This window comes from Athene noctua, chromosome 4, assembly GCF_965140245.1.
Source record: "Athene noctua chromosome 4, bAthNoc1.hap1.1, whole genome shotgun sequence".
In the NCBI taxonomy this organism is placed as follows: Eukaryota; Metazoa; Chordata; class Aves; order Strigiformes; family Strigidae; genus Athene; species Athene noctua.
In genome coordinates, this window is record NC_134040.1 from 25510602 (window position 1) to 25527590 (window position 16989).

The 16989-nt window shown below is 41.2% G+C and overlaps 1 protein-coding gene across 1 annotated transcript in view; it reads left to right on the forward strand.

The window, feature by feature from the left end:
• The first annotated feature begins 3289 nt into the window (after positions 1 to 3289).
• NWD2 (NACHT and WD repeat domain containing 2) overlaps positions 3290 to 16989 on the forward strand; it is a 57456-nt gene continuing 43756 nt past the window's right edge. Inside the window, exon 1 of the mRNA XM_074904633.1 lies at positions 3290 to 3440. Within this exon, the coding sequence (XP_074760734.1) occupies positions 3290 to 3440 (151 nt within the window). The remainder of the gene's footprint in view (positions 3441 to 16989) is intronic.

Genomic DNA, 16989 nt, shown 5'->3' on the forward strand with positions numbered 1-16989 from the left:
TATAATGAACACAGCAGTATCCTCTTTATGATTTGTATTTGGGTTTACATAACATTCTTTGATATTCTTTTTCTTCTTTTTGAATAAAACTTTTTTTTTTTTAATTTAAGAAAAGCTACCAACTAATCTCCAAACTGAGTGAACCAAGAATGCTTTCACACCGGTAAAGTCTTAAGTAAAGCAACAGTTTCTCTGTAATCATTTCATTATCCTCTCCATTTCAGCCTCATTGTACTTCATTGCCAGATTTTTATGTTCATGGGCGCTGAATCTGAGGATGTAGAGCCCCAAACGCAGACAGGTTGAAGCCGGACAGCCGAAGAGATTACCACTCTGAGGCATCGGTCCAGTTCCAGCTTTTGCAGAGGTGGCAGCTACTGTGACAGGAAGCTGAGTCATGCATAAAAGCAATTCAGTTTACAGATCAAAATAGTAATATAGATCAGCACAGGTTCTGAACTGCATAGTGGGAGCCTGCAAGCTGCACAGACTACCTGCTTCATATGCAACGCAACTATGCCTGCTGCAAGAGCGGTAACACCCCGGCAACAAACAGACGGGGTGAACAGTTGGTAATGATAGGCCTGGTCCCATTTCATTCAGCTTGCGTTCGTGAGACAATATATTCAGTTAAAAGCTGATACTGTTGTCAGGCTGTCAAAGACAAAAAATCCAAAAGAATTCAAACTATGCAGACTCGAAATTTTCAACTTAGTGAAGATGACTGCCAAAAAGTCTTAAAAAAACACTGCATTACAGCTGGCATGGTAAAGGGATAGATCAGTGAGACATCTTCCAAAGAAGCTGTCTGAGAAATGTATTGATGATAACACTAAGGCAGCAGCATTATGAAGTGAGTCTCTGCACCCTTACCAGGAGCCGCTTCCACAAGCGAATTCAACCTAAGAACTGCCTAGTACTTTATGCTGGAGAAGCAAAGGAGATAACCCAGCTGAGGGTTACTCCCAGTAAAGTACGTAAAACGTAACCCAGCCTACACTATAAATCATTTCCTTTGTGCATTCATTAACTGTCTGCAGCCTCAAGGAGCTGCTTTTCAGCTCTGTATTAGAGAAATTACCTGTTCATGACACAAGCCAGAAAAAGGCACGTCTACGCACATTTGCTATACAGATGGTAAGTGAAGTGCAGATAAGACCAATGGTTTTGTAAGCAATGACATATATGAAGCCTCATTTCCTAGGGAGTTGCATCTCATGACTGTCAGATTTTTTAACCAAATCATACCACAGCTTCATAAAATTCACAGAGAAGAGGAATATGCATGTCCACCACGAAAGGCTTCAAGTGAGATTTATAACTTACTGGACACCACTGAATCCTACAGGAATACCCATTTTGATTGACAGAGGGACTTTCCAATTCCTAGGCATTCGGTTCCCAACACAGTGGCACAAACTCTCTGTCCAATGTTGGCATTTCAATATTAACAGCTGAAATGTACACTGCATATTTTTCCTGTTTACAGAGAAGTGCACATCCCCCTGCCCAGCTATGCTCACAGAATTTACAGGAATGTTATCTCTTTGAGAATTAGTATCTTCAAATTTGCCCGTTTCATTTGGTTTAAATTGGCCCAAAACTTATGGGGTGCAGAACTAATAAAGCAACAGCAAGCAAACGGCAACAAAATTACTCCCTTATACTCACAAGCAAATACACACGGGATGCAGTTTTGAATATACCTTATTTCTTTAAGAAATCGGGATTTTTAAAAAAAATGCTCAGCAATACTTAAGGCATCTGGCTGTCACCTTCGTTTCTGAAACAGAGCTGAGCAGTTTGCTTTTGCCTACCTGAAAGCCAGCTCAGCCTCCCCTGATGCTGCCCCTGCCTGCCAGCGCGGGCCCTGGTCCGGCTGGGACCGAGCAGGCGGGGGGAAGCAGGCGAGTACCGAAAGAGTGGTGGGAGGAAGACCTCAGCTCTTAAATGCTCTATAAATCCACAGTAAGGTTGGTTTATATATATTATACATAGTGTATTATATATTTAATATGTGCAAATACACAAACCAGCTTTGTATCAGATATAGCCCATGAAATAGCCGATACGGATATTATGTGGGTCGCCAGTCACATTAAAGACTTTTATCTCCAGCCTTTTAGGCATGCAGAAACACCTGCGAGCCCCTCTGTCGAAGTCTGCATCTTCCTCCCGAGAAGGTGTTCCCACGGCCAACAGACCCGGCAGGCTAATTGCGCCCCGTGCCCCCCCTCCCCGCCCCCCCCAGCCCCTCCTCTCGGCTCTGCTGCCAGGTCCCTGCCTGCCCGCCCCTCCCGGGGAGGTTTCTAAACTCTGCGGCTCGCCCAAGGCCCGCCGCCCGCTGGGGCTGGGGCCGCCTCACCGCACCGCACCGCGCCTCGCCGCGCCGCCAGTCTCCAGCGGGGACCGACCCGCCGCCGCCGCCCCCGCCCGCCCCGGCGGAGCCGCCGCCCGACCCCGCCGCCCTCCTGAATATTTCATCGGCGCTGCCCGACGGGATGCCCCGCCACTGACTGCTGCAAAGGGGCCGCATCCCGCCGGCCGCGCTGCTTCCTTCCTCTTTAATTCTTCAGACCGGAGCTTTTCATTTATTCCCATAAATAAATAACTGATTAAAAAAAAAAAAAAGGGGGGGGTGGGAAGGAAAAAAGCAGCAAGAGCATCTTTTCATATCTGAGCGGGTGGGACTCCCGTGCAGGCGATTACGGAACAAAGCGCAAGGGCTCTGAACTCCTCAGAGCCCAAAGGACGAGCCGGCAGCAGTTTTCCTATAAAAACCCGACCCCGGGGCTGTGACACGCTCGGAGGAGGAGGGAAGGCGCCGCCAGCCTCGCCGGAGACGCCCCTGCTTCGGACACCGCAGACCCTCGTGGGTGCAGAGGGAACCCGAGAGACTCGCCGGCCCGGCCGCGCTGCGCCTCTTCCCCCGCTCTCGGCGGCGGCCGGGGCCCGCGGGCGGGCGGCGCTGGGGCCCAGGCTGCCGCCGCCGTCCCGCCGCGCCCGGCACCGCTCCGCCGCAAACTTTCTTCCCGCGCCCTCCCCGCCGCCGGCCGCCGCTGCGGAGCGGCCGCCGCCTCGCCTCCCCGCAACCCCCGCGCTCCGGCGCCGGGCGGCGGCCCCGACCCCAGCCGCGCCGCCGCCGAGGAGGCGGGCGGCGGCCCCGGGCAGCCGGAGGGTCCGCATGGCCGCTGCCGGCGAGGCGGTGGGGAGCGCCGCCGCGGTCCGGGGGCTGCCCTGAGCCGCGGCCCGGCGGCCGCCTGCGAGGACGGCCCTGCGGCGCGGCGGGATGTGGCCCGCCGGGGCGGGCGGCAGGCTGCCCTGCCCGCGGGACGCGGCGCTGCGGCGGGCGGCTTTCTCCGGCAACCTCTCGGCGCTGCCGTCCCACCTGGTGCCGAGCGGCAGGAGCGTCCGCGTCTTCATCAGCGCCAACCCCGAAGGTAACGCGCGGCCCGCCGGGCCCCGCCGCCCGCCCCGCAGCTCCCCCTGCCGCCCGCACGGCCCCGGCCCCGGCCGCCGCCCCGGCGCTTCCCGCCGCTCCCGGGGCCCGCGGCGTGGCCGAGACCGGCTCCTCGTCCCTGCCCCAGCGGCCGGCCCCGAGGGCCGCCAGGCCGGCGCGCTGCGGGGAGCGGGGCCGCCCCGCCGGGCGCCGTGTGGGGCGCGGGGCGAGGCGTGGGGCAGCGCGCCGGGGGGCTCGCTCGGGCGGGTGTCGGGGTGCGAGCTCGGGCGGGGATTTGGGGCCGCCGATATACTCCGCTCCTGAAGTTTTGTGCCTGTAAATGGCACGTCTGAAAGGCACCGGGGGGGGTGTGGGGGGGTGGTGTCTCTTTTTTGCGGTGTCGGAGCAGCGGGGCAGGGGGGCTCGGGACGTGAAAACGCGCTGCCTGCTAGCGAAGGGGAAGGTTTTCCGGGGGGATGCTTGGCGGAGCTCTCCTGGGGAGGCTGGTTATTAGAGTTTCCGATTTCCTAGCACAGGGATAGCGGGTCTCAGCCGGCTGAGGCGGCAGCAAACGTGGTCCTTTGATCCCGGTTGTACTCTGCTTCCGAGGAAGCACCACTGAAACCTGTAGTTTTAGCTTAATAAAGTCGGGATCGCATACTCGGCATCTGAACTAATTAGGCATCCTGCTACCTAAAGCCTATTTTTAAAATTACCCTTTGATACGAGGAATTTGCATACATTCAGGAGGTGTCATTCCCACTCGTAAAATTTAAGTTGCTGAAGCATATTCCCACTCGAAGCGTAGAAATAATAAATTAAACGTTCACACCTGTGACATTTCTTGCCTGTAAAATTGAGCCCACTGTATTCACAATTCCCTTTAACGCTGCAACCCACCGCCTTCCCCCCCAACACTTCTAATTCAACAATACTGTCACCTTTTATGCAGACATCAGAGATCTGAAAACCATGCCTGAAATGACAAAAGAGTTTGCATTTTGAAGTGAAAATTGTCTTGGCACCAATACTTACGGGAGCATGAGAAAATGCGCTCACAAGCGAAAAAGTGGGCATAGCACTTGCCTTGAAGAATTCCCACACCTCCAGGTCTTCCGAGTTGCTCTCAACACAAGGAAGCTTTCAGCTCTCAAATCCGACATCCCTGTTTGTTTAAAAAGATGCCATTCTTTAAGGAGAGCATGAAAATGCTTGCAGTTTATTGTTGCAATCTCAGCAAAGATGTATAAATAGCGATAATCGAAAAGAAATGTGTATTTGCCTCGGAAGGAAAATTAGTGTGAATGTTTAGAAGATACGTTATTCATTAGAACTGGATCTCTGCCAGCATCGCCTTAACTCTCCATATTTGATGTGAGTGGCATTTACCGTCAGGACAGCTTAGTTTCTTAGCTAGATATTTGCAAATATAAAATAATAAAAAAAAAAACCCACTATGCTAAACTCATTCTAAAAGTTAAGTTTTGAAGCCATATATATACATTTGCAGGATTGTACCCTCACATTGTTATTTCAATATTTCAACTTTAAAAAGACACTAAGAGGAAGAAAATAATTCGATGGATTTAGGATTATTTCTATTAGCTTCTTTAGGATCACATGGTCACAATGATTAACATTTCTCATGTCCAAAATTTTATCTGCAACATTGCTCTTGCTATCAGAAATGGTAGTTTGGGACAAAAATTTCAGAGTGATTACAGATTTTGATTATGAACATTTAGGGACTCTAAATTATGAGAAACAACCATGACTATTTATCAGTGATATCGCTGACACAGAAGTATTACTACCAGCATGTGACCTCAAAAAAAAAAAAAAAGGTTAAACAAGAAGTAGCCTACAATGGGATTTAGATATCGTCTAGTAAAGTACTTAGAAATAAAAATAGTTTGCAAAATACCTAGAAGAGTACACAATGCAAGAGTTCTGGAAAAAAAAGTTAAACTTCTCCAACTTAGTAAACTATTTAGCATATTTAACCCCAAGCCCCAATGAATATTTGTATGACTAAGGCCTTTCTTGTTAATTTTCAGCATATCAATAGGAGTTGTTCTTGGTGTAGAGCATCCCTGAAAGGGGCATCCAAGTGAATACACACGACCACCGCCACCCCCGGCTGTGCTCTGTACGTGTCAGAACCATGGTGCCAGAGAAATTTAGGGGTTAATGCCACAAGAAAACTTTATCTGCAACTTAAAGTGTACAAACTTAAACGTAGTTTTCTTGAACTGTATCAGTTTTATAAGTGTATGTTGGAGAACTCTGGTGAATCAGTGTTTGGTCTGTTCTTTACAAACATATGTATGACTGAAACATATTATGGTTTTATTATACAAGTAGGAAAATTTTTTTAAACAGAAATCCCTAAAAAGAACAGTAAGTGGCGACAGTGAGCACGTGTAACAGGAACAAAATTGCTTCATTTTACAGTCTTGTTTTCTAGAGGGAATTTTGTAGATAAGCAAAAGTATTTTCCCCTAGTAGTCAACAGTATTGTCTTGCTCAAATTATTGATATCAATTAATCAGTCTTAATATCACTGAAGATGATTGGATCTTTAGAAACATTGAAGTTGCTTTATTATTTGAATATAAATGTCTGTTTTCTCATTTCAGTAGATAAAAGCAATCAGACATTTTAAATATGTATTTTGGCTAAGAGACGTTGAAGATTTTGCTTTAAATATTTTTTTTGTATTCTCAAGATATTTTTATTGCTTCAAAGTGATAAGGAAAGTAAGTTATATTTGCCTGATTTTAATAAGAGCTTTTACTGTTACATGTGGAAACTTGTAGACTTGTAGCAGCAATCAGTTAATGACAGTTTCTCTGCTACTCAGTAGTGCCTTATAGATGCCTGCCATTAGCGTACAGTTTATATTAAATACAACAGGTATAAACTTCCGTACGGTCCCATTACACGGAGCTGTGACATCAGCCCTATATAGGTTCAAAACATTCCAGTGATTCTTGTCACAACTTCAAGCAGAAAATTGAGTTGCAAAGTTTGTTATTTCAAGAAATTATGTGGTGATATAAGGCAATATTATAAGCCCTTGTTGAAACTGATGCCTTAACTGGAGTTAGGAATTTGTCCTGAAAACAAAACCCTGTGAATTGGAACAAAACTCCAATAATTTTGAATTCTCTTGGCTCTTCTGAAAGTGAGTAAATTAGCCCTCTGTTAGTTTGACTTAAGGTTATGTTATTGCTTTGATTAGTTAAGACATTGATAGTTTTTTACTCTCAGCTCCTTTAAGTTTTGATAGTGAAGGTGCCTTTCATGTCTGTAATTTAGCAGAGACAAATGAGTGTACTGATGACGGATGTGTATAAAGCCAAATCCTACACACAGGTTGTTCTCTTGAATACAGGATGGTAATAGCTTTATATAGCATCTGAGTGTGTCCTGACATAGGTAGTGTTAGCCAGTTTTATCTCAAAGTGTAAACAGAGCTGCATTTAGCACTTCACATGGTAAGGATGCTCCCTTTTCCATCCATTATTTCAGCTAGCTCTCCTCTGTGCAGCGCCTCGGCGTACTTCTAAATTCCAATACAGGACTGCTTTTACTGGGTCTTGACAGCTAACACCTTTTAGCCATTTTTTAGCCATTGAAAACATTTCTGTTGTAGAAACAGAAATAGTTGTGATGAGATCATGAACAAGCTTTAACAGACCTTTTTAATACTGAAAGGCTATGTTCCTCATCATGTCTGTGCCTCCAGTACCCACTTTTTAAAACTATAAAACCAGCTATGTATAAAAAACCCTAATACTAGTATTGGCATGATTAACAATTTTAAGTATGAAGTCCTATGTATACATGTAGGAATGTAAAATGAAGATCTTGCTCTAATAGAAAATACTACTGGTATAACCACCACTTTAATTCCTCCATTGTGCAAGCATGGTATAAAACTCATCGGTAGAGCTGGAACCTCACTAGCTTCTCCATAGATTGCCTGAGTGAGATTTCCTTGTTTTACACTGTTGAGTGAGTTTGCATTTTCTTGAGTTATTACACAGTTTTTCAATTCAGTTTATTTCCACTGACATGCATCATCCAGAGCATTGTATTAAAACATATAATTCTAATAAAATGCAAATGTTTGATGCCAAATTTACATATGTTCTTACAATACAGAAGACAAAACTCTCACCTGCAGTTAGTTTTGCTGACTAGAAAAGGGTTAGTCCTATAAATAATGATTGCAGAAATGGGTCTTACCGCTGTTTTTGTATGGACCTATCGTTGAAGGCTGCTTTGCAGGAATTACATGTATTTTTGATCATGTCGGTGTACATGAGAAAGAAAAAAAATGTGCATTTGTAGTTTGGTGCTACTGAGCATGAGGGTGGATAACTCATAGCAGATGAAGAATTACAATTGCTTTAATTGCAAAGTTATTGCCATATGAGATAAGAGAAAGGTGTTACTTTGCATTCTTAGCATGTTCCAGGTCTATTACGTTCTTTTTACCTGAAATATTGTTTCTTTTAGGAAAAATACAATTGAGAAAAAGTTAATGTGGAAAAATACTCAAAAGCCAGCATAATGCTTAGTTAATGATGGTCCGTTTTGGACAGCCCCAAAATACCATATGGTGTCCCGACTTGGATACATTGGAAGATCTTTTTATAAAAAAGACAATTTTATATAATCTGGGTGGAATTTATTCCTGAGCTAAAGGAAAACACAGATGTTCAAGTGTATGAAATTGCAAGGGAGGTGTTGCGGAGATGTGGAGACAAATAACTCCAGGACTTTTTTTATGCTAAGTGTTAGTTCTGGTTACCTAACTTTGTACCTATTTATGGTTTTACGTGACGCACATCACTGTGGTGTTTCAGAGCTACAAACCAAGCTACACTTGGGGAAAAAAAGTTCAATAGTTTTAGAGAAAGTTGAGTAACTCAGGGTTTGGGAGAGCATCATGGTTCAAATACCTGGTTTTGATATGGGCCTTGATTTGAAATATGTTTTATTTCAGGAGGTCCAGAGGTCAGAGATACCTACAGCTCATTAGGTTGAAAAGAAGCCTCCCATTTTCAGTATTTTTGCCTCTGTGTGAAGTTTCTCTCTTCCCTCTTGTGCCACAGAACAACTCTATTGGTATGGTTGAGCGGAAGTCAAGATCTCACTCTCCTTGAGACTGTATGACCAAGTCTCATGCAGGCTTTAATTCTTTATTGCAAGTCAGGGCCAGTAGATCTCAAGCAGAACAAGTATGAGATGATTTTTTTGCTGAGCAGATCCTCAAGCTTTTGTTACTGTTGGAGGAAATGATTGTTTGGGGCTAGGATGGAGACCAAATTGGATTTAAGTTCATTGTGCCAGACAGATAAACTTGAGAAGCTGTTGATAAACAGTATGAAAAGAACTGTTCATCATGTCCCCCTGTTCTTTTTGTAAGTTTTTAGCTTATGCAGCCGGAGGACTGGGCTAAGGTTTTGCTCTGAATAAATATGCAAGTGGAAACACTGAGAACTTTTGTTTAATTTTCAACAAAGATTTTAATTTGCATACTCAAAAGGTAGGATGTGCATTTGGGGAACAAGACTAAGATCAGGAGGTGTGGGTTATGTTTTTTTTCAGCAAAACAGCAAGCTATTTAGTTGTTTGGTTTTGTTCTGTCTTCTTAATATTTAGAATATCAAAAATTACCTGAAACGCATCCACCTTCCCGCTAAGCAGCATCTGGAATATCAGCTCAAGAAGTTTGGGTTAGTTATTTGCCCCATCTACTTAAAAAAGAGCACTTAAATTTTTTAACAATATGACCATTCTTTTTTAAAGTATTAAAATTGTCTCTTTCTATAATTTTTGTATATATGTCTATAATGGGTATATGCACACATATATACAAATTATAAAAAATATTATAAATTGTATAAAATGGTATAAATGGATGTATAAAACTCAAGCCACTTTGTCATAGACTATTTTCAAACTTGCTGTTAGAACCCCTTGTGAGAATGAAGTATTTATGTTCAAAGGGCATCACTCAACATTGTTATTCTAGCATTGCTGAAGAACAGCCCGGGTTTTGTTACATGCTATTGTAACAGTAAAAAGTGCTATTGTAAAAGTAAAAACTTTACAGAAGAGTCCACAAGTAAACTTGTAAACATTCAGGGTCATATGCACCTGTAGCTTAGGTTCTATGACTGTTTTTCTTAGCATTGAAGAAATAATATTTAAACAGAGCAGAACCTACAATTTATTTTCTTCCTTTCTAACTTTGTAAATATCACTTTATTTCTTCAGATGTATTTGCATGCTAGACTGGATCCATATGTTGTAGTTTATGTATATATTCATACATATACATATATATATATCTTTTGATTAAACTATCAATACAGAGCAGTCAGGATGTGCTTAGGACACTGGAGCAGTTTTCTGTCTCAGGGTAACAACGCATTAAGGTGAGAGAAAACTCGCTCTTGTGCAAAGTGGCCATCCTTTCAATGGCAGACAAAGAGGAGCTTGTGGCCCTTCTACACTTGACACAGTTTCTAAGTGCAGTGAAGTACAATGAAACACTTGTGCAAATTCCATGTGATATTAATTTCTCAAGTAATATAGTAGGTGATGGACAGCAGCGGTATTGAATCAAGTCCTTACTGTGAGTTGTTCCCTCGGGAAGGTATGAGACCTGGCTTGAAATGAGAGGCAGCACGGTGCTGGCAGCATTATGGTGCCTTCCCCCATCAGCACTGGGGAGCTTCTTTCCTGCCTGATCAAGGGTGGTGGGATAGTCTGAGCAGCAGTCTACTGTGCAGCAAACTAACAGGGATTTCCAGGGCTGTGTTTCAAGGAGACAACGTGTATTCTTTGGTGGGATTTGTGTAATCACATAAGAACAGTGTAGTACAAAGAGTACATAACTTGGCATCCTACCTCTGAGCTTATGCAGCGAAATAACTCCTTTTAAGAAACTTCATACAGGACTGTGTGGGCATATGCATGTGTCCACAGATGTGTAAACATACAAAAGAAAGTCTTACATTAGAGTTTAAGTTTGGAGAATTTTAAAATACTTATTACGGAAAGAAAACCTTAGGTCAAGGAGTTACTGAACTTCTAATTCAAGATATGAGGACAGTGCCTGAGCAGCAAGTTGTTTCATCTGAAACAAATGAAATTTCTTTGAAATTTCATCTGCTGAAAGAGTATTTTGTGTTAAGATATCCCTTCAGGGTGCAGTAACAATAAATTAGTAATATTTAGCTACCATTAATTTAAGGTTTTAATACTTTGAAGGTAGTAGATATAAATATAATGTAGTCATAGACAGTTGTGTGTATGGAATACAGAGAAATCTGGCACTTTTTAATATAGGCAATGCTGTTCAAGACATCTGCTTTATCCCCTTACTGGAATTTTAATTAAAGAAGGATAATAATAGATAGAATTAGAGAACCCAATTTAATCATGGTTGTGCCAGTGCAACTCTAAAATAATTCCACTGGCCTGACGCTACTCTTATAATTTAGGTTTTGTATCAGAGAGAGGCAAAATCTTTAGTCAAAAGGGAAGTAGGGCTAAATCACAGGTAGCTGAAAACAAGGGGTATAGCAAGGTAAAGAGGAGGGAGCCCCAAGTCAGTGCAGAGTACCATGTGCATGCTGCTGTGTTGGGTAAGGAGGAGATGTACCACATGCAACTCTTGTAAGCCACCCCTTCACCACCATAATTACATGTGCACATCTATCTTTGACCTGGCCTTAAACTCCCTCTATAAGCATCAGCTATTGCCTGTTATTGTTGGAGACAAGACACTATGCTGGACAAACCTTATGCCTGACCAGCTACAGTCATTCTTGTACAGAATCTCCACCTAGAGAAAAAAAGTCACCTTTACAGTCTAGATATATCTGCCTGTTCAAAATACACTTGATGCCAGAAACTGGAAAGACTAGCACATGGCAGGGCTTCCACACTGGACTTAATAACTAAACAGACCAGATTTCAAATTGTCGGAACCTGACAAGTACTCTTGTACAACCTGCTTGTAGCATTTGCTTGGGGTGGCACAGCTGCAGTCTTCAGTACAGTACCATGTCTCTGTGGTATGATTAAGCAGTTGAAGATATTTATTAATAGACTCCATTTCACTCTACTTGCAATTTAGTACCTTTGCAGTCTCACCTGTGCTTTATAAATCTCCAGCTTTGCCCTCCAGCTCTCTGTTACCTGAATCAGGTATTGAGACATTTAGTTATTATAGTGTATGTATGATACATAACAATGTTTTTTGTAAAATTATTATTTAGAATCTCCAATTAGCAACATTTTACAAAATACTAAGATGAAATGAGAATTAATGACTAAGAGTCCTATCTGGACAGCTTTAGTTTCAGAGACCTCCCCAACTGTAGTGTTTGCTATTGGCAGGCATTTCTGAAGCCTAGACCCTTTGATGTGTTCATATTATTAAAGAGCATTTGCATTTCTTACAAGCTACTTACTGCACTTCATAAAAATACAAAACATTCAGAAGCATATAGAAGTTCAAAGTTAAAAATAACGGGCAAAATAAATGGCTTGTATGAACCCTCCAAAACCCTCTTTTAGCATAGTGGCGTCAATACATATGATCTGTTAGTTAGTATTGTTTATTTGTGTTGTATAGGATTGATGCCTGACCATGCAATGTAGGTAGAAATGACTGGCACTTTAGAGTATATGTCAGAGAAGCCCTGACACTGCCTGAGTTTATACTCAGTGTTTATTCACAAGTAATGTCACTGACTGGATTTTATTAGATTGATTACTTTTAAATGATTGACAACCATTGAATAACCATGTGGGTTTAATACTTTTAGATGAGAGGAGTTATCCTTATTTGTAGAGTTATGTACACCAGCTATTGTATGTAAGATATATGAGAAGCAAATGCAGTAAGATTGTACTTTGTGAGTTGGACCAAAGGAGCCCAATACCCCTCCTCTGACCCTGGTAGTTTCAGATGCATGATGAAAGAATAAGAGATTACAATGGGGACAAACCAATAAAGATTGTATATTTATGTTTAATAATCTGTGAGGTCTTTTGCTTCCATTAATTTGTCTAGTTGCTTTACTAATTAGTCAATAATCTTGGTACTTATAAAAACGTTTCCAAGATTTGAGATAGAGTATTGCCAATGGAAGTGCCTAATCCTGATAACTTCAGTGGGAATTTTGTATGAACAAGAACATGTGTATTCAGCAAAAGAAGAGATCTCAAAAACCAGAAGTGGAAATATCTGTGGAATAGGGGGTACCTAAAAGCAGATCTCCCTAAAAGAGTAACTTTATCCGAAACCATCACTGTAATGATCCATTTTTGTCTATCTGTATATAGAAAGAGAGGTTAACTGTGTAGACCTAGTTATCTGAATACCCTTATTTCTATGGGGTTATTAAAATGGAGCCATACTAAGAAATGAACAAGGAAATGACAGTGTTCAGTAATCTAAGGAGCCTAAGTCATGGAGTCTAATCTAAAGTAGTCCAGTGTGTCGGGCACACATCACTCTAATCTAAGGATTATTGTGCTACCAAGGATTTTCCACACCTACCTATGCCAGTATGACACATCTGGAAGATCTTGCTTTATTGTCATAATCAAACATAACGTAGATCACGTATGACTGCTTTATAAGTGATTTTCTTAAAATGAAGGACTTAATATTTTTATTTTTTTGTACCTACTGTTGTTTAATAAAGGCCCCAAAAATTCTGGAAAAGTTGATCAGAGGAAGAATATTTTCTTACCTGATAATAGACCTCCTGGCTAGATTCATAGTCTGTACTGTTCTGGCAAGACAAAGTTATTTGTTCTGAAAAAAAATGCCTGATTTTGTCCTTTATTTTCCACTCTGTAATATTTCTGATAGCTCAGATACTGAGAGCAGTGTGCAGTAAGCGTTGATGCTCTTTTTAGGAGAGGTTACTGAAAAATATTAGGAAAATTATAGAATCATATTTTTGTTTGATAATGGTCCTGATTTACTTACATATTTCTTGGATTACATTTAAATCTGATGAAGAATTAGGCAGTGCTCTTGAAGCAGGTTCTTGAAGCATTCCTGTTTATGTGATCACTAATTTGGTATATCAAGAAACTAGCAAAGTACGTATGATGATTTACTTTGACATGCAAGTAATTTACAACATGGAATTATAAAGAATTAAGCAATCTTTGGAGAACAAAATGAGTGCCACTGAGTTAAACAACATCATTACCATTTAAATCAGGTTTATGTGGCTGTAACAGATGTCCAAAGGATCTTAGGCAGTTACTTATTGTTGTACAAATCACAGACCAGAAGGCTGGGAGGGACCTCTTGAAGCCTTTGGATCTGTCCTCCTGCTTGAAGCAGGATCAAACATACCTGTGCCATTAATGACAGAAGATTGTCTAGCTCTTCATGAGCTGTCTCTGAACCAGTTAAGAAAGTACACTGGAAAGCAGACTGTACAGCATACTGCTGCACTAGGTCTTCCATAGCACTACTAGTAGTACTTACCAGCAACATACACAGACAGAAAATAAGCTCATTAGTCAATAAAAATGACCAAAGGTAAAAAATTCCCTGAAAATTTCCTTGCTTAGAAGCTTCAGTAACTTTCATTAGTGTATGTCTTTATTCATAAATTTCTCAAATCCAGTTTCTGCCTCTTCGTCCTTTTACCATGTCAGGAAGCCAATCTATACATCAGTGCAAAAGGTAGATAGTATAAGGCAATTAACTCCCATAAAGATTATTTTACCATGGATGTATGTCTTGCAGTGGCCTGCTTGTTTCAGGTGAAACCTTCCTGCAAATCAGGCATTTATGGAGTGTCTAATAGCTCATGTTACAGCTTTTCCTTTGGTGGTTTATTTAAGACTGGAAGGACGAGACTGATTTATAGGATTTCTCATAGTTAGTTGTTGATTTATTCTCATGTAGGATATTCATTATATTTCAGATTAATATCACTTGGTTAGATTTCTTTAATGTCGGTGAGTTAAAAATGTTTTTCAAAAAAGAAGGCATGTGGAAGACACAGATCATCATTTATTCCTCTTTCTTTAGAAAATAGAGCTAAAAATGCAAATGATCTCCTTATACTCCACCTGTTTTAATTATGAATGTTCTATTTTATACTTTCTATAATCAACCATGTAAAATACTATGTAATTCTATTGAGCAGTTCCATTACTGGTGTATTGTTCCAGTGTTAACACCACAGTCAGGTTGTCATAGTCATCATGTAAATTCAAAATAATTTCAAATAAAAGAAATTACATCCCCAGTTGTGGATTCAGTTGTGTTTAACTGTATATAGGTGTGGAAGGTAAAAGATGGCTTGCACATGTTTTATCAGTTCTGTGGCCAAGGGACAAATACCTTCACAGGCACTGAGAAAGACTGATCGTGTCTGATAGCGCAAGAAATGGAAATGAAGTCAAGTCCACTCTTTCAGCCATCTTCTACACTGCCGTTGAGAGTATAGCATCTCTAGATCTAGATCTAGAAGATCTTTATTTTCCTTTAAAGGTAATTGTAACTCATTAGGTATCATTATAGTGAAAATAAGAGCAAAGAGTTGGGGAAGATGGCTAAGTAATTTGAAAGTACAAATTTGGAAGACAGTCTGTAGTTCAGTGACCAATTGATTAAATTGGTATGCCAGTTCTGTAGGTTCATCAAATATTATTTTCAGTATCACACTTGCGAAAGGTGTTTATGAGAAATTGAACTTAGTTGTTTCAACTATATGTGCTTCTCAAGTGACTAAAACATGTATTATTCTTTTTCAATTACTAACTCAAGATTGTTAAACTGCAGATTTACTATTACCTTAATATACAATCAACCAAATGTGATTAGCAAGCAGAAGTTAATGAAATATGGGACAAGAAAACAGTATCAAGTAAAATCAAGTCATCAGAAAAATATTTGACTCAAAAATAGGTATGTTATAGAATTTATTAAAAATGGCCTTTTCAACTGGATTATATAATCTTCACTAAAAATAATGCTTAGATGAATCATTAGAATTGGAAAGGATAAGGGAGAACGGAGGTAGGATAACTCACTCTTCCTTTACGTGTCAATCACTGTTTCCCTCTCAGGCATTACATAATCCATCAAAACGAGCCAGTTTTGTGAATTATTTGGTCATGTTCAATGACTTTTAGCCCAGACTCCACCTGGAATTCTCAGTTTTAAAAACTGTTGTACTGCAGTGCCTCTAAGGGGGTGGTTATAGCTAGGTAGAAGTTGTCTGTCGGTGTGTGAAATAGTCCTGTAAGAAATCTGTTGAGATTCTCTTATTTAGGCAAGGCGTGGTTGAGTTTCTGGCATCCCTCCCTCATGTAGTCCCGTTGTTCTGGGCTTAATGCCCTCCTGCAGCTGCTTTCCTTTGCTGGGATTGTCATGTAGCTTCTTCATCTTTGATAACTGTTTCTACAGCAGCCAAGAACTATTCTGACTGTGCAGTGATGTTATTTAATAGTCCTCTCCATTTAGTATCAAGAAAAAAAAAAAAAAAACTGTTGCAAAGAAAACTCCTACTGTATTGATGCAGACTTACTGTAGGGATAGCAAGCAGTCCCTCTCACTTCTGTGGGTGTCTCTGCACACCCACAAGTGTCAGGTTCAAGACTTTTTCATCTTTTGGCGTAAAAGTCTTCACATCTTTCATTTGAAGCCCATACAGTAGGCTACATTTATCAGTCATGTTTTCCCAGCTGGCATGACTAACTTCAGCAGTTCTGTAGGGACCCAAACCATGGCCTTGTTCCACCAAATTTAAGGAAGAATACAACCTGGATTAGGACTTTGTGACTTGTGAATTTAAATAGAACCATTAGAGAAGGGAAGGGTGACTTTACTGGAGAGCCAACAGTGCTTGCAGAGCTCTTCCATAGCTTTGCAGGGCTGCCAGATGCAAAGTCACATTGGAGTGTTTATTGGAATTTCTTCAGAACGAGGTGTGTTTAATGGGCCTGTGTTGGCCTGTACTGTGAAATACATGTGTGCTTTTACAAGCCTTGCTTTCTCATGGTTTTTGATGGCTCGCCTCTACTTTATGCCTTCTCAAAGCCTACAACACATTATTTCATTTGATTCCAGCACTTGAATCTGCTGTTCAGTTAGGAGGCAAGATGTCTATGGCATGCCATTGCTTTATTGATTGCCACTGCCTCATTACCTCAAGTCCTTTAGTAACATACCCTGATTGTTTTCTCTTTGGTCTATTGATGTCAGAAAAAAAATAGTAAAGCCACTGCAGTGCACACAATTTAATTGTTAAAAACGTTTTCTAGTGTTGTACAGCTTTTTTTCTGCTTTCTGGGTAATTCCATAATTTTTTGAAGTGTGAGTTGACACCATCAGATGAACAAGTAGTAATTTTCCACAGATCTTTGTTACTGAACTGGCCCTTTATATGTCTTCCGTTACGCATTTTTGCACAGCTCACTCAGAAGTCCCCTCTTAGATTTCACAAGAAGTTTTTCTTTCATGTTAATTTTGATTA